At 47.2% G+C, this 25,732-nt stretch overlaps 2 protein-coding genes across 5 annotated transcripts in view; one reads left to right on the plus strand and one right to left on the minus strand.

The window, feature by feature from the left end:
- USHBP1 (USH1 protein network component harmonin binding protein 1) overlaps nt 1–9,989 on the minus strand; it is a 67,545-nt gene extending 57,556 nt beyond the window's left edge. Inside the window, exons 1-5 of the mRNA XM_048497810.1 lie at nt 9,872–9,989; nt 6,566–6,711; nt 4,936–5,051; nt 2,062–2,186; nt 1,059–1,301 (exon numbers count right to left, since the gene is read on the minus strand). Of these exons, the coding sequence (XP_048353767.1) occupies nt 1,059–1,301; nt 2,062–2,186; nt 4,936–5,051; nt 6,566–6,711; nt 9,872–9,880 (639 nt within the window). The 5' untranslated portion in view covers nt 9,881–9,989. The remainder of the gene's footprint in view (nt 1–1,058; nt 1,302–2,061; nt 2,187–4,935; nt 5,052–6,565; nt 6,712–9,871) is intronic.
- Nucleotides 9,990–12,003: 2,014 nt separating this feature from the next.
- Nucleotides 12,004–25,543, plus strand: BABAM1 (BRISC and BRCA1 A complex member 1). Of its 4 annotated transcripts, XM_048498542.1 has the most exons (10): nt 12,045–12,136; nt 12,360–12,502; nt 13,329–13,671; nt 14,495–14,553; nt 16,112–16,232; nt 18,850–18,928; nt 19,759–19,783; nt 21,874–22,003; nt 22,121–22,207; nt 24,958–25,543. In XM_048498542.1, the coding sequence occupies exons 3-10, from the start codon at nt 13,387–13,389 to the stop codon at nt 25,156–25,158; spliced, it is 987 nt and encodes a 328-aa protein (XP_048354499.1). In that variant the 5' UTR covers nt 12,045–12,136; nt 12,360–12,502; nt 13,329–13,386; the 3' UTR covers nt 25,159–25,543. The 4 variants fall into 4 exon arrangements, with proteins under 4 accessions (XP_048354500.1, XP_048354498.1, XP_048354499.1 ...); XM_048498543.1 differs by lacking the exon at nt 12,360–12,502 and having other exon boundaries at nt 12,004–12,118; XM_048498541.1 differs by lacking the exon at nt 12,360–12,502 and having other exon boundaries at nt 12,022–12,136.
- The last annotated feature ends 189 nt before the right edge of the window (nt 25,544–25,732 follow it).

A 25,732-nucleotide genomic window follows, 5' to 3' on the forward strand; every position in this document is an offset into this window, starting at 1 on the left:
CCTGGGTGCCATTTAGGCCCAGTACACCACTGGAGGTTACATAATAGCATATGAAGGTGCTTATAAACATCTATAAGACACAGGGAGCATGTGCAATATTGAGTTTAATGTAGAATCGATTAAACTGGTTTTGGGAGACATGTAGAGTGTTGAGGATACTCTGGTTTTATGTTATTCAGCACTATGGTACTACTAGCCGATAGGTGCAAAGTTGTTGTTTTTCTGATCTTCTGTTGCACCTTCCCTATTTGTTTATATCATGGTGCCACCTAACAGGTGGCAAACCTATAGATGGACCCAGGGTGAGTCTCCATATAAGGCAGATCCGGTCATTTAAATGCCAACAACTACAGGCATGAACTGGTTGGCTTTCCGGGCTGTGTGGCCGTGGTCTAGTAGATCTTGTTCCTAACGTTTCACCTGCATCTGTAGCTGGCATCTTCAGAGGTGTATCACAGAGGGAAGTCTGTTACACACTGTGACCAGTGAGAAGGGAAAGTTTAGTGAGGTTTATTTGTCCATGTCCCAGGGTGGGGAACCAATCAGTAAGTATTGTCGAAGGCTTTCACGGCCGGATTCAACTGGTTGTGGTGGGTTTTTCGGGCTGTGTGGCTGTGGTCTGGTGGATCTTGTTCCTAATATTTCGCCTGCATCTGTGGCTGGCATCTTCAAAGGTGTATCACAGAGAGAAGTTTGTTACACACTGTGTCCAGTGGGAATGTTTTAGTGCTATGCAAAGGTGTGGTTGAGTGCATTGTATTGCGGGTGGGGTTATGGTTGTGAGTTCTTTGCAGGTGGTGTGTAACAGACTTCCCTCTGTGATACACCTCTGAAGATGCCAGCCACAGATGCAGGCGAAACGTTAGGAACAAGATCTGTGTAACAGACTTCCCTCTGTGATACACCTCTGAAGATGCCAGCCACAGATGCAGGCGAAACGTTAGGAACAAGATCCACCAGACCACGGCCATACAGCCTGGAAAGCCCACCACAACCAGTTGAATCCGGCCGTGAAAGCCTTCGACAGTATACAAGGCATGAAGTTTTTCTGCAGTCACCTTTCTCTGAAGCTTATCCCGCTCTTCTTGGTACGTGCAGAGGGTGGTCTTTGACCGGTGGAGTTCCTCATCCTTCACATCCAGAGATACTCTTAGGGCAGCATTCCTCTGCTCATACATGATGATTTCTCTCTTGTACCAGCTCCTCTCATCCAGTGGGGGTCCAGCCTCTGCTTTATCGTACAGCTGGGACAGCGGCTCTTTGTCATCTTCTTGGAACATCCGTAGACTCTGTTCCAGGCTCTAACAAACATGCAGACATTGGACATGGTAAGTGAAGCCTGCGTAAGAACATCAGAAGACCACCAAGGATCTGCCCAGCGCAGCATCCTGCTTCCAACAGTGGCCAGCGAGCTGTGCCCAGGCGGTCTACAAGCAAAAGACTGATAAATATACAGTGGCAGCAAATCAACCCCACAGACAGACCACATAGTCATAATCAGGGGAAAAACCAAAAGCAAATACCCCCCTTCCCCTTAAACAAGAAGTGGATTCTAGATCAGTGGTCCTCAACCTGGGGGTCGCGACCCCTTTGGGGGTCGAACGACCCTTTCACAGGGGTTGCCTAAGACTCTCTGCATCAGTGTTCTCCATCTGTAAAATGGATCAATGTTAGGGTTGGGGGTCACCACAACATGAGGAACTGTATTAAAGGGTCGCGGCATTAGGAAGGTTGAGAACCACTGTTCTAGATCAAATTAAGCCCGAACTCTTCCTAGAAGCTAAAATGACCAAACAGAGGCTATCAGATCATGTTTTGGGAAGACACGACTCACTGGAAAAGACAATAATGCTAGGAAGAGAGGAAGACCCAACACGAGATGGACGGATTCCCTTAAAGAAGCCTCAGTTTGCAAGACTTGAGCAAGGCTATCAATGAGAGGACGTTCTAAAGATCATTCATTCGTAGGGTTATCATAAGTCAGAAGCAACTTGATGGCTACTTAACACACACACACACACCATGAAGAGAATGGAGCAAAAGGGATATTGGATTGCCCACCTCAGCCACCTTGGCATATCCCTCCAGGCTGGGTTCTGCGCTTGGGATACGGCTCCGGTAGGTCAAAACGGTATTCTCAAGAGACGTCATGGCTTTGTGGACATCAGGGAAGAGGTCAGCGTGGCCTGGAATGTGGGAAGGGAAAGGTTTTTAAATCTTAGAGGATGACCTTCTGACAGATCACATCCATGCCCTACAGACATTTCACTGGGATCAGAGGTGTATCGGGGGAAATGGGGCCCAGGGGCAACACCTACTTTGGGTGCCCCCCTGCACCTCTCCCATGGCCCACTTTCCCCCCATCACCTCTATTGGAGGCTGGCCTCTAATAGAGGTTGGGAAGGTCAGCAGAAGCCGGCGCCAGACCAACAGCCTGCTGCGAGCCCGCCGAAGTGCCCCTCGAGTCGAGGGGTGCCCCGTGGACCCACGGCAAGCTTTGGTATGTGTGGGCCGCTTTTGCACTCCCCCAGGTGACCTGATGGGCAGCGCCCGTGGACAGTGAATACCCCCTGCCCCTCTGGCCGGTACACCCCTGGCTGGGATTCATTAATATGAGTTGTGTGAGTTGTAGGCTGCCAGGCTGCCTAGACAGAAAGAATTTCACAGAGAAAGAAAGCAGAGAACTCATTCACATGTTACAAAGTCCTCAAGTCTCCTCCAAGTTGTGAGTGGTCTGTGAGCTCCTTTTTAATTCCCAGGCACTCTTAGGCCCAATTTAGATCAGGACTGAGGCATGATGGGAGACAAGAGAAAGGTCTTAAGCCCCATTACCTCAACCTGAAGTGGCATCAGGGAGTTTGTATTTGCCCAACTTGGAAAACTTCCCTGTAACCATCAGTGCATACAAGTTTCCACAACAGGACAAACGGCAGTTCCCCAGGGCCCTTTAGGGTTGAAAGAAATGGCATGGGGGAGGATTGAATTCAGCCTGGGCTCATGTACCTGGGTATTAAGTTCTGAGCAGAGAGTTCCCAGAGAATGTCAAATTGCCAAGAAGTCCTGTGTGATGGCCCCATAGAGGACAGGAAGAGGATGTAACATATGAAGCAGCTCCAAGAGTGGGATATACAAGGAACCACAACGTGCCAGAGAGAGTTCAGTAAACTCGGCTATGTACTGGAGTCGCATTCTAGGTTTTCTTCTTCTCAGAACAACCAGAGAAGTGAAAATATAGGAGGGGAGTGTGACGAATGCATTTATCCTGCATTCAGGTTACAGGGTGAAGCCGCCCCTGAAAGAGTTAAGCCCCGGCCAGCCCTGATTGGCCAGAGAAAAATATGCAGATACTGCCAGAGAAAAATATGCAGATAAATACTGTCAGCGAGAGTGCTGAAGGGTTCTTGAATCTTGGTTCTTGCTTTTTGGTCTTTATAATTTTTTGGCTCTGTGTGAGCTTCTGTGCCCTCGGGTACTTTTTGTAGCAGCGTGAGGTGAATCCGCCAGATCTCTCACGGCTGTTGTTTGTTAATAGCTACGGAAGCTATTGAGTCAGCTAAAACCCTGAGGTTTGGAGGAGAGTGTCCGCCCTCAGGTGGTTTGTTTTGTTTGTGAGGGAAACCTCTAAAAGTCTATAGGTCTATCCTCCAATACAGTGAACACCAGTCTTGGGAGGTTCCGTTCCTGTGGCAGAGAAGCCAGATTTTGGGAGTGTGGGAGCGGGAGGCTGTTATGCCTGAATCCCACTGGGCGTAGACTGGGTGTTTTATTTTTGTGGTGAGGTGCAGCGGACTGAAGTTTTTATTTTAAGAGGGAGTGTGAAACCTCCACAGTAACATCTTTGTTGAAACATCTTTTTCTGAAATAAAATCATAAGCAAAGTGACACCTGCGAGTGTTCAAGTACATTGTGTAACATAAGTGAAGTGCCTGTAACCGTTAAGCTTAAAAACAAACTTACTCTGCAACCGTTCAGCTTTAAGAAACTTCCTCTGAAACCAATACGCTTACATCCTCTCAAAATTACCTGAGAAGCCTCTGTTAAGCCAGCAATAAAAGTTTTAAGTTTTTGTTCAAGACAATCCGTTCCAGTTATTATTATTTTTGTCTGTGTGTCTGTGTTCCCCAGTCAGGGTGGTGACCGTTTAAAATCAGTTTTTTGTGGGCTTTAATTTATAGTGGTGGCAGCGAAAAGAATATATAAGTGCCTTCTGTGCCTCTTCCAAAGGTGTATGGTGATCATAAACGCACACCTGGAAGTTCACATCTAACAAAAAATTAGGAATTGCCAGGTCCAGGTTGAAAAATACCTGGATATTTTGGTGGGGAAGCTTTGGGGTGCTAGGGTTTGTGGTGGGGAGGCATAATGCCGTAAAATCCACCTTCCAGCGAGCCAGCATGGTGTAGTGGTTAAGAACGGGTGCACTCTAATCTGGAGAACCAGGTTTAATTCCCTGCTCTGGCACTTGAGCTGTGGAGGTTTAACTGGTGAACTAGATTAGCTTGTGCACTCCAACACATGCCAGCTGGGTAACCTTGGGCTAGTCACAGTTCTTCCGAGCTCTCTCAGCCCCACCCACCTCACAGGGTGTTTGTTGTGAGGGGGGAAGGGCAAGGAGATTGTAAGCCCCTTTGAGTCTCCTTACAGTAGAGAAAGGAAGGATATAAATCCAACTCTTCTTCTTCCAAAGCAACCATTTTCTCCATCTATGTTACCTGGAGATCAGCTGTAATTCTGGGAGAGATCTAACCATCGCCTGGAGACTGGCAACCCTACTCAAAATACGGGAATGTTGAGATGCATTTGGCCAGCCTTTCCTCTGTCACCAATTGACTTTAAAGACCCGATCTAATCTCTTTTCACACAGAGGAATAAGTTTCTTCAGAATCACCTTGATGAACCGTATCTGACTCCAGATTCGCAGCAAGTCTTTCTTACCTTCCTCAATGTGAACCGGAGGTGGCAGGGCCAATGACACGTTTGGGAAAAGCGGAGCACACCGGGGGAGGCTCGCCATGTATTCTGAACCCAGGTCAGAAAAGTCCTCATCCTTTCTGGAAGGAAGGAGAGATGATTTCTGGGATTTCCCACCTCCCAAAGCCTCTGCTCTGGACCGAGGGCCGCCCTCCTCCAAGGGAGACAGGTGAGAATTCCATATAACATCAAAGCCTACCTCTTTCACACACATACACACAGGGTTGCCAGCCTCCAGGTGGGGCCTGGAGATTTCCTGGAATTACAGTTGATCTCTAGACTACTGAGATAAGTTTCCCTAGAGAGGATGGCTTCGTGGTTAAGAGAGGGTGCACTCTAATCTGGAGAACTGGGTTTCATTCCCTGTTCTGCCATTTGAGCAGTGGAAGCTTATCTGGGGAATTCAGATTAGCCCCTGTGCACTCCAACACACGCCAGCTGGGTGGGGGGGTATAAATCTAAACTACTACTACTACTACTCCTTTTCCTCCTCCTCCTCCTTCAAGCAGCAGTGGCGTAGGAGGTTAAGAGCTCGTGTATCCAATCTGGAGGAACCGGGTTTGAATCCCCACTCTGCCGTCTGAGCTGTGGAGGCTTCTCTGGGGAGTTCAGATTAGCCTGTACACTCCCACACATGCCAGCTGGGTGACCTTGGGCTAGTCACAGCTTCTCGGAGCTCTCTCAGCCCCACCCACCTCACAGGGTATTTGTTGTGAGGGGGGAAGGGCAAGGAGATTGTCAGCCCCGTTGAGTCTCCTGCAGGAGAGAAAGGGGGTATATAAATCCAAACTCTTCCTCCTCCTCTTCCTCTTCCTCTTCCTCTTCCTCTTCTTCTTCTTCAAGTGGACTCTCTGGCCTTGTCCTTCACTGAGGACCCTGTCCTCACCAGACTCCACCTACAAATCTCCAGGGGTTTCCCAACTAGGAGCTGGCAGCCCTACTTCCTCATCCCTTCCCTGTCAACCCTAGGTTAGAAGCAGGAGGCAACTGGAAGAGAAGATTGTAAAGACGCACAGTGAGGTAACATTCCCAAGGGGGGACATGGACAGCGTGGAAAAGATCCCGGGCTTGTGGGGAATCTCTCAGGGTTTCCCACAGCATTCCTGGCTGGAGTGAAGGAAGAGCTGGGGAGTTGTGGGGAACTACGAGCAGGGTGAGAAGCCCTGCAGCAAGCTCCCAGATATACCACAGAGAATTTTGAAAGTGCAAAATCAGCCTATGATTCCAAGATTCGGGCCTGAGAGAGCACAGGGGATCTCAGGAGGGGACTTACTCAGTGTTAGGATCCAAAAATTTTAGTAACAGGTTCCCATGGTGGTGGGATTCAAACTGTGGCGTAGCGCCAATGGGGCTGGGCGAGGCACGATGGGGCGTGGCCGGGCATTCCGGGGGGCGGGGCATTCCTGGGCGGGGCTGTGGCAAGGACGCAGCCGCTGCACCAGTCCTTGGGCGGGAAATGAATGCACGCAGGCTCAGGCTGCCATGCACGCCGGTGCACCTCCTGCTAGACTGCTTCCTCTCGGCACACACGAATAGTTAGTAACCTACTCTTGGGAACCTGTGAGAACCTGCTGGATCCCACCTCTGGACTTACCTGGCCTTCTGGTGTTGCAGGTGTTCAAGTTTGCCGTGGAGGTTGATGACGGTGAGCGACAATTCCGTGATGTTTTGTTCGTAGTGCAAGATCTCCTCGTCCGAAGCCTTTTCCTGGAATCTCTCCTCTGCAGGCTCTGTGTCTTCCTTGAAACGATAAGGAAGAACAGAATCACAGATCACCTTAGGGCTTTGGGGTGGGTTAGTGGAGAACCAGAGATGTTCTAGAGTGGTTCTGGGCACAGTGACCCAGACATGTCCTGCACAAACGCGGCTGGCATGTGTTGTTATAGCTCCTAGCCAAGGGATTCCTCCTGTGTTAGAGGAATTCTGGAATAATCACTTAGGAAGGCTGATGTTTTTCAGTGGGAATGAAAAGGTTAGAACAGGGGTATCTCCTGATATCAGGCTGCATTTTTGAGACCCAGAGGAGCTAAGAAAAGGAGGTCTGCTCTAATGAAGACTGTTAGAATATTTGACATCCCTTGTATAAGTAAATGCAGGAGCAAGATAGTTGTACCATTTGGTTGCTGTATGTTAATGCAGGGCAGTGGGCAGTTAACTGGTTAATGGAGGGTGATCTGCAATGCTGCATATTATGGTGTAGCTTCTCCATGCCCCTTATCTCTCCTTCCTTTTTCCTCTCCCTTTTGCTCCTTATCCTTATGCCACATTATTGTATCCTGTGCTGTGTTTCTATATTTTTTCCTTGTTTGCTTATTTCTGTACTCTTGCTTTCTTGCCAGGGCTTTGTAGCACGTGACCATTTTGTCTTCTTCTTTTTATAAATATATATTTTGTAGCCTGAGTTTTTATATTTAGAACTTTATTAAAACTCCTTTTTATATATAACTCTGCTGCGTTTTCTCTGCTGAAGAACTGGGTAGTTTCAGTTCTTCTATCAAAGATAGCTATCTGGGGAATTCAGATTAGCCTGTGCACTCCCACACACGCCAGCTGGGTGACCTTGGGCTAGTCACAGCTTTTCGGAGCTCTCTCAGCCCCACCTACCTCACAGGGTGTTTGTTGTGAGGGGGGAAGGGCAAGGAGATTGTCAGCCCCTTTGAGTCTCCTGCAGGAGAGAAAGGGAGGATATAAATCCAAACTCCTCCTCCTCCTCCTCCTCCTCCTCCTCCTCCTCCTCCTCCTCTTCTTCTTCTTCTTCTTCTTCTTCTTCTTCTTCTTCTTCTTCTTCTTCTTCTTCTTCTTCTTCTTCTTCTTCTTCTAATGTTTAAGGCACATTCCCATCAATAGCCTTCAGAGCTTCAGCGGATACAGGCAGAGGCGTAGATACAATGGGGACATCTGGGGCAGCTCGCCCCGGGCGCCGCCATTGCAGTCACAAGTTGGGGCGGGGCGTGTCGAAGCAGGGCAGAAGAGAGCGCGTGGGCAGTTCATGCCCCGGGTGCAGTTTCCCCTCCCTTCATCACTGGATGCAGGTGTGTGTTTTAGGATACCCACCTGCCAGATGAAGCCTGTAATTCTCCTGAAATTACAACTGATCTCCAAAATACAGAGATCGGTTCCCCCGGAGGAAACAACGGCATTGGAGGGTGGACTCTATGGCATCACATCCCTGCTTCACTCCCCCCTCCCCAAAATTTCCCCCTCTCCAGCCTCCACTCCCCAATTTCCAGATAATTCCTAAGCAGGAGTTGGCATCCCTATAAAATTTTGTGTGTCATGCACAGAGAAAAAACAAGACTTGACAGTTTAGAAGAAGAAGGGAGACTGTGAGTTGGTCGAAGGTGAAGTGTCTTGGGGATATGAGTCTCTCGTTGGTGTCTGGCATGGGATTGAAGGCACAGCCTGTCAGCAAAGCCTGTTTGCCTTTTCTCTCCCCCTACATGTAAATAAAACAATTAATTACACAGATGGTGTAAATCTCCAGGATTCTCCCATCCACACTGAAAGCACTCTGAAATTTCTCACTACATGCAATGTTTGGAAAGATCCTTTATGTGCCGTCAACTGATGGTTGATCCCCAGGATTATAATCTGGGTGCTGAGAGATTCTTTGCTTCTCCAACAGCACAATAATTCCTACAGTTGCCAGGTCAGACTATTAGGACAGCTCCAAAGCTTGTCTGGTGCAGATGTGTTTGTAGAAAGACAAGAACTCTCATCAGGCTCCTGAAAATAATATTAGGTTTGCCAAATCATACACTTAATTGAACCAGCTCTTGTTAATGTGAGGATCAGGTTACCAACAAATGCAAACACCCTGGACTTGTGCAGAGTCAACTGGAGCATAACCTCCCGGTCCTAGCTTGACTCCTGGGAAGAAGCAGGGAGTCATGCAGAGGCAGAAATCGGGATAAAATAGCCCCAGTATGTAAGATCCCGGTTCTACCCAGGGATATTTTGACTGTGCAGAAACGGCCTAGGAGAACTTATTTCTGTAGTCTGGAGATCAATTAAAATTCCAGGAAAACTCCAGGCCCCATCTGAAAGTGGGTATCGTAAAAACACATGCCTACGCCCCTTCAAGCTCTGAAGGGTATCCTATTAAAAGAGGCAAGTTCAGCACGGATCCAAACTCTGTCTTGCTTGTGACACCACCATGCTTGTGCTACCGGCTTGGAGCAACTGATCCAGCCCACCCCTTCTCAGTTATTTTGGGAATGAAGGAAGGCGATCAGACAGGCTGTCAAGTAAGCAAAGGAAACAGGAGCAAGCCAACGCCTTCCTGTTTTCCACAGTAACAATGCCTCGTTTGCATCAGTCTGTTCTCTCTATACACAGATAACTTGGACTTGAGACCTGCTGGGACCAAGCCTCTACCCCCCCATGGAACTATTTGAAGGGTAATATTTGCAAAAGAGGAGCAAGAAAAGTTGATTGCAATATCCAAAAAGGGTGCCCTCTGAATCGCTGAAAAGAACCATTGGGGCATGATGCTCTGGGATCACAACCTAGATAGCTGAACACCTAGGGCCGAAAACCTCCAGGTGAGCTGGAGATCTGCTGGGATTACAGCTGATCTCCAGGCAACAGGAACCAACTCTCCTGGAGAAAATGGCCACTTTGGAAAGTGGGTTTTATGATATTATACCCCATTGAAGCTCCACCCCTTCCCAAACCCCGCCCTCCACAGGCTCCACCCTCAAAATCTCCAAGTATTTCCCAACTAGGACCCGGCAACTTTATCGCCAACAGGTAAGGTTGACAGTGGACAACAATCGGATGGAGTCACTGTTTATGGACTTAAAATAAGTGTAGGGGGTGAAAGGAATTTACCAAGGAGCTACCACAAATCCAGTGGCGTCAAGAAGGCACTTCCCTTTAGACCCGATCCCCTAGTTACCTTCTCCATTCCTGCTTCTTGGGCCTCCCTCTCAGCTCCTAATACACAGTAATGCCTCCACGATGGATCCACATTGCAACAGCAGTGTATACTGAGATCCCTGCAGCCTGTTCTTTCCTGTTCCACAACCGCCCAAATTTCCTGTCTGCAGCTGAAAAGGAAGGGGTTGTGCTAGTGATCTTCTTTTGTATGGTCCCCCCCCCCCTTTCTTTCTTTATTGACTCACTTTTACTTACTCGCTTGCCTGCTTTAAGCCTGCCCTTGAACAAAACTGGGATGTTCTGGATTTGCAAATCCAAATCAGGAAGAAAGGGAAAGAAAGGTTTTTGGGGGAAAAAGAGACTAAAACTTTTGTTTGAAGGAGACCAATTAATGGCTTTCAAGTCCCTATATCCCCTATGGATAGCACTGGAATGTAATAGCTGTGTGCACAGGGGCCCCTTTCTCACTAAGATCGCAGTGTGGGTAGAAGACACAAGCCTTTCACTTGCTCCACCTTCCCAAGCTGAAATGGTGCCGGAACCTCTGATTTGCCCCCAGAGTCAACTGATTGGTAATGGTGGTAGGGTTGCCATCACCAAAAACAAAGCAAGCCAGAGAAGGGGAGAAAATTCCAACCCAAAAACCACTTGGGAGTTGGTCCCTGAAACCCTTTTTGGAGGTGCGGCTGTGGGGCAGCAGTGCCAGGCAGAGATGTCCTCAGCCACTGGGAAACTGCTCCCCCCCCCCCCCGCGTGGATTGCCCATAACCAAAAAGGTTGAGAAAAAGAGATATGCATAGTCATCACCAGTGGTGGGATCCAAAAATTTTAGTAACAGGTTCCCATGGTGGTGGGATTCAAACTGTGGTGTAGCGCCAATGGGGCTGGGCAGGGCACAATGGGGGCGTGGCTGGACATTCCTGGGCGGGGCTATGGCAAAGGACGCAGCCGCTGCGCCGGTCCTTGGGCGGGAAACGAATGCACGCAGGCGCAGGCTGCCACGCACGCCGGTGCACCTCCTGCTAGACTGCTTCAAGTTCTGTGCGCTACTGCTGAGAGGAGGGGCGTAACTAAGGCAAAAATCACATGGCAAAATCACCCATTAGTAACCCCCTCTCCGCACACACAAATAATTAGTAACCTACTCTCGGGAACCTGTGAGAACCTGCTGGATCCCACCTCTGGTCATCATTGTCATTGTCAGTTACCAAAAAAGCTAACGTTATAATCCAAAGGTTAAAATCAAATTACAAATATTAAAAACCATGCATCACAAAACAACAATCTTTGGTTAGATATGTATGTACCTTCACCAAATATACCAAACCTTTGAAGTACAAATTGCACTTTTACACAAGGGGATGTGTTTTACACGATTTAGTAAAAGTACCCGGTCTTATGAATTATGCTTGTAACTGTGTGACAGGCTTATAAAATTTTGCAAGGGACTAGTGGAGAAAGTGTCAACAGAGAAAGTGTCCTCCGTCCCAAAATACCATGCCAGACAAGATTGCCAACTCTGGGTTGGGAAATTCCTACAAATTTGGGGGCACAGGCTTGGGAGGGTGCAGTTTGGGAAGGAAGAAGGTCAATGGGGCATTGTGCCCTACAGTCCACCTTCCAAAGCTGTCATTTCCCCCAGGGGAATTGATCTCTGTAGTCTGGAGCTTGGGCATAATTCCTGGCATACCTACCCCATAATAAAACTCACACAGACTCAATAAAAAGATGTCCATTCATTTAGATATTTATGAGTCGTGCTTCGTCTTCAGTGCAGACCCCTCTAATGGAAAGCGAAGCAGCTTTTTGAAGGGGAAAAATGCAATGCAGCTTTGAGCATGAACAGTGGCTTCTTTTTTTAAAAAAAGCACAAACAAAGGAGAGGTGAGAAATATGGTTTCCCACCATCCTGACAATCACCAACTATCTTTAAGAGTGCAATGTCAACATTAGCCCAAATAAACTCAAAAATACACACGTTGCACTCTGGCTGTGTCTAATCTTATATATTAATCTTATATATAATTGAACAACTCAACACTTCTATTTGTATTTACATTTCCTTATTTCTCTGACAAGGTTCCCACCATCCTGGCCAAAATTGCAAACTACACTCCTGCCTTCCGCTGGTAACTACATTTCCCAGCAGCCCTTTGGAGGAGAGGGGAGGGACGGTCATTTCCTTCCCTCTGATATATTTCCGGATTTGTTTGCAAATTATCCTTGGAGCGGCTTGAGGATCTGAAACGGTGGTCTTATTGCAAAAGTGGGGGCAGGTCATAGGGTGAGGGTCTTGTCAGGGGGCCGGAGCAATGGAGGCTTTGATGGATTCTGGACTTGGGGTCGGTGGGGCAGCGATGCGAGACTAATGGCGTTTGCGATGCAGCTTGCCCCTCCCTCAGATTGAAATTGTCGCTGCAAAAGCGCTATTTCACGGCTGCTAAGAACCCCTTGAGTTGTGCCCGTGGTTCTGCACCCATGCATTTCTTAAATTCTGTTTTCTGCAGATCTCTTTTTCTTTGGCCAGGCGTGCTTACTTGGGAGTTGGCCCATCAAGCAGACTGGGGCTTGCTTCTGAATAAACCTGCCTAGGAAAGCAAGTTATTCTGATCTGTTTGCAAACATTCATCTCAAAGAGCTTGCCTGGGAGGTGAGCTCTTGCAAAGCTCATCTTGCTAGCTGCAATAGCCAGGGAAGGAAGTATCGTTAATGAAGAAAGAAGGTCATGGTAGGGTCTGGGAGGAAGGTTTTGAGGAAAGCAAATAGATGGGAAGTTTAGAAGGCTTCAGAGTAAAGGGTTGTGAGTGCTGGGGGGAGTTTGTGGTGGGCGCTGGAAGGGTGAGAGAAGCTGGCGAAAAGGTGGGAGATTGGGAGAGGAAGCTATCAGATTCAGCTGTGCCTTTTCTGAACCTTGTTTCTTACATTTTAATAGTTTCGAACTCCTGTTCTGGCTTCTGTTACATCTGCTTTTCCAACTGAAAGCCCTCCAATGGTGTAAGAAGCCGAAGCATCTTTTCCATTTGCTTGCTGATTTTCCTCGGCAGCTCTTTTCATGCAAGCAATTTGAAACAGGGATGATTCTCTCTTATGAGCTTTGCTGTTGGTATTGTTCCTGTTGTTGTTTTGAAGTTGTTCAGAAACCAGTTTGGTGTGGTGGTTAGCGTTGGATTAGGATCTGGGAAACCCAGGCTTGAATCCCCACTCTACCATGGAAACTCACTGAGCGGCCTATACGCTCAGCCTGCCATAGCTCACGGGGTTGTGAGATTAAAATGGAGGAGAAAGAACCATATTCCTTGGGGAAACAGCAGAACAAAAACTTGAGTAAATTGTAGGAGAATTTTATATAAACCAAAATGCTTTTTTAAAAAGTGATAAGTTGGAGGAGAAGAAAGGATTGCATGCTGTAAGAATTCACGGGGATCCTTTGCTGTGTTCCTCACTGGGATTCTTTGCTGTGTTGCTCTGTTTTTCAGCTACAAGGGGCCCTCTCAAATAGCAATCCTGGATTCCCCCCTGGATCGTGGCTCTCTGATGGACACCTCAGAGCCTAGCAGTGCAACTGAGGAAGATGAGGAGAAAACAACGGTAGAGAGCCGGCCGAGGACCCGCTCTAACCCCGAGGGAGCTGAAGACCGCACCCTGAGCACCCAAGCCAGCGTGGGGAGCCGCAGTGAAGGAGAAGGGGAGGCCGCTAGCACCAACGACAGCCCACAGATTGCCACAGCTCCTGCTGCCGACAACACGGGCTGGCCAACCCCTGTGCCCCCCGCAGAGTTCCAAGTCAAGACGCCACGGGTGAACTGCCCTGAGAAAGTGGTGGGTATCTCTTGGGAAGAGAGTTACTGTCCAGTCTCAGTACCTGGGTACAGATCTTGGCCTTAACAGACATGACTGTAGACTGTGAAAACCCTCATTAAATGTTGTCGCAGTTGAGTGTGCTTAGTTTGGTGAATCATCCCTTGTTTGTATGCAGGAGGTCCCAAGCCCAGACTCTGGGATTTCCAGTTAGAGTTGGAAAAGGCCTTTCCTTGCCCAATGTCTCGGAGAAATGCTTCTGGTCAGAACAGACAACACTGGCCCAGATGGATCTGCAGTTTGATCTGGTATAAGTTGACTTCAGAGGTTCGAGATCAAACCTACAAGTTCTCTTGCTAGTTAAGAGTGCAGGTCAGGGAGACACGAACAAACAAAAAAACATGCCGTTTTTATGGCAGAGGGAAATGTTTAGCTCCTTCAAGGTTTTGAGGATTTCTAAGCTGCCTTTTCTATGGGTCCGAGGCTTCTTACAATAATAGTTTTTTAAAATCTAGTTAAAACCAGAATAAAGTACAACACATCTTGTTTTTTTAAGAAGCTTTACTGTTTGCTCCAGAAAAGAAATTATTTTGTTAGTTTATTTTCTTCCCAAATATCTGAATAGTTCCCCTTTCTTTTGTGCATGAAGGATCAGGGAAAGGTTCTGTGTTGTTTTTTCCTCCCATCCCCTGGCCCCCAAACACTCAGATCTCATCTTACCTTGACAATGATCTACATTTCCAGTTTACTCTCTGACCTGCTCTGGTTTTCTGGACATTGTTCTTGGCCAAGTGTGAGCCCCCCCACCCCCTTCATTTTTTCTTCTGTTCTTTTTCCCTCTCAGATTATCTGCTTGGACCTGGCTGAAGAAATGTCCTTCTCCAAACTTGACTCCTTTAACGGGTAAGGAGCTGCATCTATACCGGTAGGAACATTTTTCCTCATTGTTGATTTTTAGGAGAGAAATGTTTAGAGGAGTGTTTCCCAACCTTTTCGAGGTCAGGGTACCCTTGACCTCACTTTTCATATCTCACGGTACCCCTGCCGCCACCCTCCACCTTTCCCTCCCATTGCCCCTGCTTGCCACACACCCCACCTTCCCCTCCCAGGGTGAAGGGAAGCACTGGGGGTGGTGGTGGCTGCTGACTTTGTGGCAGGCCCTGCCCCATGGGCCAGCTCCATGTCCTTGCTGGCACCGGTGGGAGACACCACAAAAATTAGGGGGGGGCGGTAGTGTTGCCGCAGTACCCCTGGGACATGCTCACGGCACCCCAGGGTACCAGGGAGCCCTGGTTGAGAATGGCTGGTTTAGAGCATGGTGGAGGGGTTAAGAGCAGCAGACCCTAGCCTGCAGAACCGAGTTCGATTTCCCACTCCTCCACATGAAGCCTGCTGGGTAACCTTGGACCAGTCACAGTTCTCTAAGAACTTTCTCAGTCCATGCAGTGTGACTTGATGACAAACATCCACGCACACACTAGACTCCTACCTTAAGAAAAAGGAGGCTCTCTGCCTCAGAAGGCATAGCTGGGATAACCCCAGCATCTCAGCTTAATTTTTAAAAAAATTTCCTCACTAGCTTTCTTCTTCTGCCATCAAATCACCGCTGACTTGTGGTGACCTGTAGGGTTTTCAAGGAGATAGATCAATGATGGCGAACCTTTTCGAGACAGAGTGCCCAAATTGCAATCCAAAACCCACTTAGTTATCGCAAAGTGCCAACACGGCAATTTAACCTGAATACTGAGATTTTAGTTTAGAAAAAATGGTTGGCTCCGAGGCGTGCGTTACTTGGGAGTAAGCTTGGTGTTAGTTGTTGGCTTTGCTTTGAAGCAACCATGCAATTCTTCCAACGGGTGAATCACGACCCTAGGAGGGTTTACTCAGAAGCAAGCCCCATTGTCAGCAACCAAGCTTACTCCCAGGTAAAGGATCGCGCTTTAGTTCTTTGCATGAAAATCAATGGGGTTTAACAGCGCTTAACAGGGTTACCTACACTGCTTCCCCAAAATTAGGTCTTCGGTTTAATGCTAATAATCGATTTCCCCCCCACATGATGAACTCTGTTTGTGCGTGCCCACAGAGAGGGCTCTGAGTGCCACCTCTGGCACCCGTGCCATAGGTTCGCCATCACTGAGATAGATGAACAGAGGAGGATAGCCATTTTCTGCCTCTGTGTGGCATCCCTGAACTTTCTTGGTGGTCTCCCACCCAACTGCTAACAGGGTGCTTAACTTCTGAGATCTGATGAAATTGGGCTAGCTTTGACTAGACAGGTTGGGCAAGGGTTTCATGTTGCCCCAGACATGAGTAATATTTCCAACTAAACATGGTTAGAGAGAAAGACTAACGTGGAACAAAACTCCCATTAGTTGAACTGGAAAAGTGATGGAACTAGGAGGTGATAGTGGATGCCAGAGAGGTGCCTTATTTTGTTATTTTTCTTCCCCTCTAACATAAGGTCCAAAACAAATGCCTTGAACATCTCCCAGAAGATGATAGAGATGTTTGTTCGGACCAAGCACAAGATTGACAAGAGCCACGAGTTTGCGCTGGTGGTGGTCAACAATGACGTCACATGGGTATGTTGGGCCTGTTGTATGTGTCAGTGGCTTCAGATATTGTGCTCTGGCTGTTGATCTTCTGTGTTACGAACATGGACTGTGTTTCCTGACTTGGATCTATTTCTCATGGGCGGCTCTCCAAAGCCAAGGATTGTATTTTCCCTGATGCAACTGCAGAATTTGTTAACGGGAATAGAACTTGCAGTCGCCACTGTCATTCCAGTAAATGCAAAGTTCTTATCCTCATGAGCATGGGGACTAGGAGAGTGCAGCCTTCTGGAAGTCTCTTGGCTTTTGCAGCTAAGATGGTACGAGGGTTGGGTGAGCTGTGATCTTGTGCTTTGCTAGAATCTCATTGAATTAGTGGTGCAATCTTTAATAAGTTTGGCCAAACAATTAGAAATGTTTGCTTGATCAAAAAGGCCTTTCTGATTAATCAGCCAACATATTTATTTCCAAGCAAAAATGTGAGTACATGTAAACATTTCAGATGGTGTGACACCGTCTTAGAATGGCAAGATTCAAGTCCAGTAGACCTTTAAAGATGAACAAGATTCCCAGGGTACATGCTCTGGGAAGCTTATTGGCTATTAAGATGCTACTGAAATTGAATCGTGCTCTTCTACTGTAAAACAACACAGCTGCTCACCTGGAAACTATCTTAATATGAGCCTTTCCCCTTTCACTCACAAGGGAGTGGGGTTGGCATATCATTCAACGGATTGGTCAAATGTTTGTCAAGTGTCCCCTATAACCACGAATGCCTTTCTATTTTCATGGTGGTGTCATTTTGTCAGAGATGGCACCTAGTTGATTGAGGTGCGTTCCTATACCAATGTAGCCTGATGGTATCTAGGTGATTGAAATACACTCCTGTCAATGTAATTGCTGCAAAATATATGTATTGAGCCTGCTATATGTTACCATGCTGTGAAGGGACATTCCTTCTTTGATTTTTACTCTCCCTTTCACACGCTTTGTTGATAACTACGCTTATCCCTGACACCTTCCTCTCCCATGGGAAAAAGGGATGTTTCCATTGACTCATGGGGGTGGCCGTCCAAGTGGCTGTATTTATCTGTCGCTGACCTTGGGGGGCTGCAGCACCGAAATAACTCTTACATTCTTTGGGGAAATTGGGGTGTGTGTGTTTCTGAATGAAGAAGGGAGCAAAAGCCAGGTTCGTCAGAACTAGCTTCTTCCAAGCTGCATGCTTCATTACCTTTCCAATAAACGCTACTGATCAATAATCCAGAGCCTGTTTGTTGATTCCGGGATCGAGACCTAACACATTTGTTGGGAAGGGGAGGAGAAAGAGATGTACTTGTCCCCAAGCTGGGCAACTGGACAAGTGGAAACCTGGTAGCTGAGCAAAGCTGTCGCATCTGACTATAGCCACAGAGAGGAAGAAGCGTAACTCCCAAGTGTGTGCTTTCCCCCCTAAGTTAATGTAGTTGTTTCACAATCGCAGTGTTTTTATCCTTAACAAAAACATCAGACTTCTTGACAATTAAAGTATTACTTCTTGTTGTTCTAATAAAGTTAGCACTTCATCAGTCAGCAGACCAAATTTTTGGTTGAGCAGCCATTCCTCAGGAGGAACGCCTCTGAGTTGAGGGAGGTCTTATGCAGCACAGAAATCTAAAAAACCAACAGTAGAGGACTGCATTTTTCCAATATTCTTAATGATAATAATGATGATGATGATAATAAATTGAAAAAGAACACGAGAAGGTCACTAGATACCACGATTTGAAAATTGAGCTTCAGCGTCTATGGCACAAACCAGCTAAGGTCGTCCCAGTGGTAATCGGCATGCTGGGCGCCATTCCGAAAACACTAGGGCAGCACTTGAAACATCTTCGAATTGACAAAATTAACATTGGTCAAATTCAGAAGGCAGCCTTGCTGGGATCTGCACGAATACTATGCCGATACATTACAACTTCCTAGGCCTCTGGGTGAGGCTCGAATTGTAATGAAGGCCAACAACCAGCTAAAGATCTGGCAGCTGTGAAATCTACCATAATAATAATAATAAGCCTTTAAAAATTATGTGATGTTCAAAAAATCAAACCTGTTATCCAGATGGAACCAGATCAATGAGAAGAGAGCATTTGAAGCAATGTCTTCGTGAGTTTCAGGTTTGTGTGAGTTTCGGGTCTAGGCTTTGAACTAGGTAAGTAAGAAGGAAAAGCAGGTGGAAAGAAAAGGAAGACGGAAGGTTGGGAGGCAGTATTTGGGTACCTGGTGGGCAGGCAGTGAGGCGCAATATTAGGGTCATGGCTGCTCTTTTTAGAAGACGATAGAATAGTCATCAAAACCACCCCAAAAATAATCTTAAAAACAGGCTTTTAAAAAACAACAACCCAACTTTATATTTCAATACACGCAGAGTTTAAATCATTTATTTCTTGATGAAAAATCCTAGGGTTAGTCCACCAAAATGTTTTTCACCCAGGCATATGCTGATCATGGTAGTATAATGGTTACAGTGGAATATCTTTCTCAAATTCAAAAACATCTGTGGCTTTGGGAGGACCCAAAGCCCAGAGACATGCTTGTGTAACTCCTCTCTCTCTCTCTTCTTCTCCTTCTCCTTCTTCTTCTGCCCCCCCTCCCCCCCCACCTCCAGCTCTCAGGCTTCACCTGTGATCCCAGAGAGGTCTGCAGTTGTTTATACGATTTGGAAACAGTGGTCTGCAAGACATTCAGTATCCTTTCTTTGTGTGTTCTGTTGTTCAGGGAAAAGGGGGGGGGGAGATCCTGGCCTTTTGATAATTCAGAAGAGTCATCCCCAGAGCAAAACATTAGACAAGATTGTCATTGAAGCGGAAGAGGAGCAAGGAAACAATATACAGTGTTGTAGGGAGGGTCGTTTTAATGTAGGAATCAGCAACCGTGTGCCAGCGTGGTGTAGTGGCTAAGAACAGGTGGATTCTAATCTGGAGAACTGGGTTTGATTCCCCACTCCTCCACCTGAGTGGCAGAGGCTTATCTGGTGAACCAGATGTGTTTCCGCACTCCTACATTCCTGCTGGGTGACCTTGGGCTAGTCACAGTTCTTTGGAACTCTCTCAGCCCCATCTACCTCACAAGGTGTCTGTTGTAGGGAGAGGAAGGAAAAGGAGCTTGTGAGCCACCTTGAGTCTCCTTACAGGAGAGAAAGATGGGGGTATAAATCTAAACTCTTCTTTGATGCAGATTCAGCACTTGGATTATTATCCCCCCCCCCCCCCCCCGCCGCAGCCCCAATCAACCTAGCTCACAGGAAAAAGTGGAATTAATGATGATCTTCATCTTGAGCCGTGGTGGGGGGAAGTGTTTAACCTTCTTCACAAAATCTAATTGGGCCTGGTTTTATAACCATCTGGGTGATGAAGATGATGGGTTAGAGATTTTAAAGTTGCAGTTTTAAACACAGTTGATGGTGATCACTACCCTCCTGTTTTGCTCGTATAAAAAGGGTGGGATTTTAATACCACCTTAGCATCTATGGGAAAAGATGAACTTGTGTAAATCTGCCTTAGCATTTCTGCCTTAGATCTGGAAGGCCTTTTCAACCTCATGTAAGTTCAAGTCCTTGATTATGTCTTGTGTCAAACTCGGCCTATTTGGTCTTTTGTGTTTCTTGCTGAATCAAGTATTTAGTAGTCGGTTTTCTGCTTTAGCTTCAGAAGCAGCTTTCTAATCCTAAAATCAATCCCAACCATAATGAAATCCAGAAATAAAATCAGTGGGACAGCAGAATGGAATGGGATAAAATCCAAGGAAATAGCAGAAAACATAAGCCATCTGAAAGGCTGTATGGTCTTAAACCAAGCATGAAAATGACTTAGAACTGCACCCCCCCTTGACCATCCACCAATCCCTTTGCTCTCTGATGTGGGATAGTATTGTACAGTGGTTAGAGCATTACACTCTGATCAGGGAGACCTAGGTTCAAATCCACACTCCGACAAAATCGCTTTCTCCTGACATTTCGCCTGCATCTGTGGCTGGCATCTTCAGAGGACTTCAGAGCACTTCCCACTAGGACTTAATTAATAAAATTTCACAACGTTTTTCGTGACAATCAACAGTAATGCTGCTCATTGGAAAAATGTTTCCTTTGCTGAAAAGAGCTCAGAAGCCTGAACAATTTATTACATTAATCGTGCCAAACAGAGATGAGAATAATTTATTTTCTATATATTTACCACATTTATATCCTGACTTAGTTCCTGGTCTGGGCCACCAAGGCGGCTGCTGGTAAAGAGTTCTGCGTGCCACCCTACAATCAGAGAAAGTGAGAAGAGATTATAGGCCGGAACTATAATTTCTGCTTTACTTCTGTTTGTCTTTAGTGACCAGTTTTCCTCTATAGGTTGAGTATGGCAAGAAGCAGAGAAAATTAGCTGCCCAGGAGAATTAGATGTCCAGGGAGAATTCGTGAAAGAGAGAAAGGTGGGGAAGGGGTCTGTGGTGACTTCACATTTTTTGCATCTGTCTCCACGGAGGACCTTGAAATTCTCAGCCTTCAAAGCCTTCTTTGAACATGAGTTATTAGAACTAGGAGCCTTTTGCAGCTCATCACGCCAAACATCAGGGGTATCCACCTCTGGCCCCCGAGTTGTTCATGGACTATGATTCCCATTAACCGCTGCCAGCATGGCTAATTGGCTGCTGCACGAGGCAGAGCCAGCCACAATTGGCCATTCTGGCAGGGGCTGATGGGAATTGTAGCCCATGAACATCTAGAGGGCCAGAGTTGAACACTCCTGAGTTAGGCCAAGGTTGGTATGTCTCTGTTCAGTGGTGTATTTACCTAGGGATGAGGGGTACCCTATTTCCCCAGGTGCCACTAATCTGGTCACGTGTAGGGCACAATATTGGCCTTCCATGTGACCAGGAAGATGGCAAGGCAGCAGGAAGTCCTCTGCCACGTTGTCTTCGGGCACCTTCTGCCCTGCCCCTGTCGTTATCAATACGGGTGGGGCCAAGGGTCCCAAGGACCCCGCCCCCTAGCCTCGCTCCAGGCTCCCAGCCAGCAATCCCTTCTGCCCTCCCCTCTGGGGACAGCAGAAACTACTGCCATCCCCGTCCTCTGAGAGCTGCTTTTATAAGCACTGAGGCCAGGGGTGGGGCTTGGGGAGGTGGGGCAACGCCCCTTTGGTTGGGATGTGGTCACACCCCCTAAGCCCCACCCTCTCAGCTTCAGTGCTTATAAAAGCAGCTCTCGGCAGATGGGGGAACAGCAGTCTTTTCTGCTCTCTCCAGAGGGGGAGCAGAAGGGACTGCAGGCTGGGGCTGGGGGTGGCGGCAGCCGGGCTGCAGGGGCGGACCCCTGCCCCCAGACGCTGTGAGGGGGGCAGCTCTGTCTCTGTTTACAGAACTGATAATAGCAGATTGGCTAAAAGGCTGAGCTGTGAATTGGGAAGTTCCTGATTCAAGATTTGCCCTAAGTGTGAGTTCACTACTTGGCTCTGGTGCATGATCTTTATTTGTCTCTCAGTGCTTCACCAGTAATATGATGATAATGTTGGTCTTCTCCCTAGGGTTGATGTACAGAGTGTAAAATAATAGATAGAGAATGCTTTGAATATGCTGGTAATGACTGCTGTGAATGAACATGACTCTAAACACACACACATTTTGTCCACCCCTCCTCTCCGGATAGACAGCAGAAGACAGAGCTTCCAGTGACGGAGAATGTCCAGACTATCCCGCCTCCGTATGTGGTCCGGACCATCTTGGTGTACAGCCGGCCAGCCTGCCAACCTCAGCTTGCCATCACGGATCAGATGAAGGTGTGTTCTTCTTTGTCCTCATGCTGTAAGTCCTCCTCCCAAGTGCTTCCTCCAGGGAGAGGGACCCACAAGCTAATTGCTCTGTTGTCATGAGTCTTCCCTTCTCTCTTCCCACAGAAAATGCTACAGTGTCCTTACTTCTTCTTTGACGTCCTATATATCCACAATGGTGCAGAGGACAAGGAGGAAGAGACCAGCTGGAAGGTAAGAGCTTCCAGAGCCCAGCCAGATTCAAACCAAAGGTCTCTCCTGGAGTCCAGCATCCTATTTTTTGCAATGGCCAACCAGGATGGCATAGTGGGTAGTGTGTTAGATTGAAACGCTGAGATGCAGGTTCAAATCCCCACTTCTACCATGGAAGGTCATTGAGTGACTTTGGGCCAGTCACAATTCCTCAGCCTAACCTACTTCACAGGATGGTTCTTTGAAGAATATGGAAGAGGGGAGAAATATGAACTACCAGGGGTTTCCACGGCACAGTGGGCACAACAACAAAATGGCTGCTGCAGGAGGTAGAGCAAGGCACAAAATGGCTGCCAGCTTAACTTCAGCAACATAGTTCAGATCCTTATGCTATGGTGGCAGCTGCTGCCAAAGCAACATTTTAAAAACTGTACAGTCAACCAGCAGCCTTGCTGGGAAAAAGTCCTACCTGGCCCCACGTTTTAAGGTGGCACCAGAAAAGGTGTTGGCACATTGGAGACTCCTGGACTATACTGAGATGGAAGAAGCAAGAGAACCCACTCTCTCACTTAGAGAAGCAAGGCAACCAAGCAATTTCTCAAAGGTCTTGGAAATAAGAAAAGCCTCCTTTGAAAGTAAATCTGTCAAATACTTTACTTCTGAGCTGTCCGATGAGAGCTTATGGTGATTAAACACAGGGGAGCTCCCTGCTGCTGATAAACATTCGGTTGTTAAAAGTGGGAGTAGAGGTGAAGGATAAACACTTTCCTCTTCATGTGTGCTTTTATTCACAACTTCGTTCATTTGCAAAGACACCTCGTGTGAAAAGGAGTCAGCGGGAGCGGCAAAAGTTTCCGAAACAAAGGTTTCCAAAACCTCAAACCTATTTGAAAGCTCAAGTTTATTATGAAGAGATTGCTGAGAATAATTGGTGGTAAAATCATCTATTTTACTTTGTTTGGGAGGTTTTTGGTTCGAGGTATTAGAGCTCAGATTTGATCGGCGGCGTTTCCTCAAAGTCATTTCCTTCGTTGTTTGGGCAATTAAACAGTGGCAGTCAGCCAAATAGATTTTGCCAGGAGAGGGAAGCCAGGAAACGCAGAAGAAAGCTGCTGCGAACCAGCTGCTTGTATTTAAACAGAAAGTAAGTTAAAATTTAGAGCTCACAGACTAAGAATGCAGAACGGGAGGCCATCTTCCTTTCCTCCCTCCTGGACTATACTATCAGTGTGTATTAGCTGTTGCTATATGCTTGTATCTTGCTGCCGCTGCAGTATATTTCTATTTACATAATATTTCTTGCGTGGTTTAACATGTCATGTTTTATACTTGTCGCTGTTTCAGATTTCTGCTGTCGTAGCTCTCTGTTAAATTATTTGCTAGATGTCACCTCATGTTGATTGTACTGATTTGCATTCTGTGATCGGCATTGAGCCTTGGTGAGAAAGGTGGACACAGATAAACAACAGATAAAGACTCCTTGAGCATAGAGGTTCTGTTTAGCTGACATGGCTGATAAGTGTAAAGGAGACTGTGATAAGGTCCCAAGGGTCTGGGTGACAGGCACCTGACACAACCACATGACCGGAACAAAGATGTTCAAGGTGCAATCAATGCCTGGTTGCGAAACCTCCTGGAAACCCCTAGGGGTGCCATAGTGGATTCCATGGTGAATGAAGAAGACGAGTTTGGATTTGTACGCTGCTTTTCTCCCCTGTAAGGAGTCTCAAAGTGACCTACAAACTCCTTCCCTCCCCATCCCCACAACAAACACCCTGTGAGGTAGATGGGACTGAGAGAGTTCTGAGAGAACGGTGACTGGCTTAAGATCACCCTTCATGTGGAGGAGTGAGGAATCAAACCCAGATCTCCAGATTAGAGACCATCGCTTTTATCCACTACACCCATGGTGGCGAACCTTTGGCACTTCAGATGTTATGGACTACAATTCCCATCAGCCCCTGCCAGCATGGCCAATTGGCCATGCTGGCAGGGGCTGATGGGAATTGTGGTCCATAACATCTGGAGTGCCAAAGGTTCACCACCACTACACTACACCATGCTGGAGAAAAAATGGGACAGAAATGGAATGAAATAATAAATATGGACACATGAAGCTGCCATTAATTAGGACGGTCATTGATCTCCTCAGACTGGCAGCAGCTCTCTGGGCTCTGGAAATGTTATAGACTGAGCCAGGGACTTTCTGCATGCAAACTTAGAGGCCTGTTTCTTCTGCATCAGGTGGACTAATGCCACAGGGGCCTATTCATGGGCTTCCTAGAAGCATCCCAAGGGATGCTGGACTTGTTGGGACTTTGGTCTGATCCAGTAAAGCTATCCTGGAGGAGGAACTAATCCGGAGCCTTTAGGTAGGTTTAGCATTACGGCAACCTTGACCCAGACACGCACACTTGGCCAAACCTATCTTACAGAGTTGGGGAGAAAATGGCGATGTGAGACCTGTGCGCTCCACTTTGCGTTGTTTGAAGGATGGGCAGGATAAAACTGTACGAGAGAGGGGAAATTGGCACAAACCCCATAACTAAATCGAACCTCCATATTCAGAGGCAATAGATCCAAGTTGTTTTCAAACAAACAATAGGGACAGGGCCATTGCTTTGTTTCTGTAGGCATCCCTGTGCCATCAGAGTTCTGTATAGCCTGTAGCTCTGATCCTTGTGTTCTGAGGAAAGCCACACTTTGGGAGGACTGGGCTGGGAGCAGTCCCCACCTTGAAGTTCAGAGTCTTGCTTCTCTCTCTCCCCCAGGAGATGTGTGCCTTCTTCAGCAATCTGGACACCAAAGGCACTAACTACAAGTACGAGGTGTCCCTGACGGGCCCAGCTGTGGAGCTACACAACTGCATGGCCAAGTTGCTGGCCCACCCTCTCCAGCGGCCCTTCCAGACCCATGCCTCCTACAGCATGCTGGAGGAAGAGGAGACATCTGAGATCGAGGCCGTCGTCTGACACAGACTGAGGGACAGGATGGGGTGTTTGTAGATGGGATTGCAAGAAAGCCTCTCTATTTCAAAGTAGGCTTCTAGCATGGAAATGGGACTGGGTGGTTGTGATCTTGACTGGAGCAGGGGCATGATTGCCCCCCACCATCGGCTAATTTAAGTTTTATACTTCAACAGGGAAGCTGTATAGAGAATGCAGGGTGAGAAGGTTCTAGAATGTTCTGGGGGCCAGAAGTGAGGGAGAAAGTTCCAGAATTAGAACGACCGATTGTTCTTGGCAAAGGAAAGGCTTTTGCGAGCCGAGCAACCAATGGGTTTTCTGATGCTTAACTCATTTGTTAGTTCATCCAATGTAAATAAAAATGTCCTTCAACCCCCTTGAAGGAAGACAACAGTAGCATTTTATTTATATAATGTTAATACTCTGGTTTTCTCCCCATGGGGACCGAAAGTGGCTTGCAGCATCATTTGTTCATCCTTTCAACATCACCCCTGTGAGGTAGACTAGGCTGAGAGAGGGACTGCCCAAAGCTCACATAGCAAGCAACTTTCATGTTGGAATTTGAAGATGGGTCCCAGAT

The sequence above is a fragment of the Sphaerodactylus townsendi genome, linkage group LG05 (assembly GCF_021028975.2).
Source record: "Sphaerodactylus townsendi isolate TG3544 linkage group LG05, MPM_Stown_v2.3, whole genome shotgun sequence".
Classification (NCBI taxonomy): Eukaryota; Metazoa; Chordata; class Lepidosauria; order Squamata; family Sphaerodactylidae; genus Sphaerodactylus; species Sphaerodactylus townsendi.

What these genes read in the sequence shown, in the direction of transcription:
- BABAM1 (XM_048498540.1), top strand. An exon ending in TGAACTGCCCTGAGAAAGTG is followed by an intron (nt 13,672 to 14,494) that starts GTGGGTATCTCT and finishes TTTCCCTCTCAG; the next exon opens with ATTATCTGCTTGGACCTGGC. An exon ending in TCAACAATGACGTCACATGG is followed by an intron (nt 16,233 to 18,849) that starts GTATGTTGGGCC and finishes CCCCACCTCCAG; the next exon opens with CTCTCAGGCTTCACCTGTGA.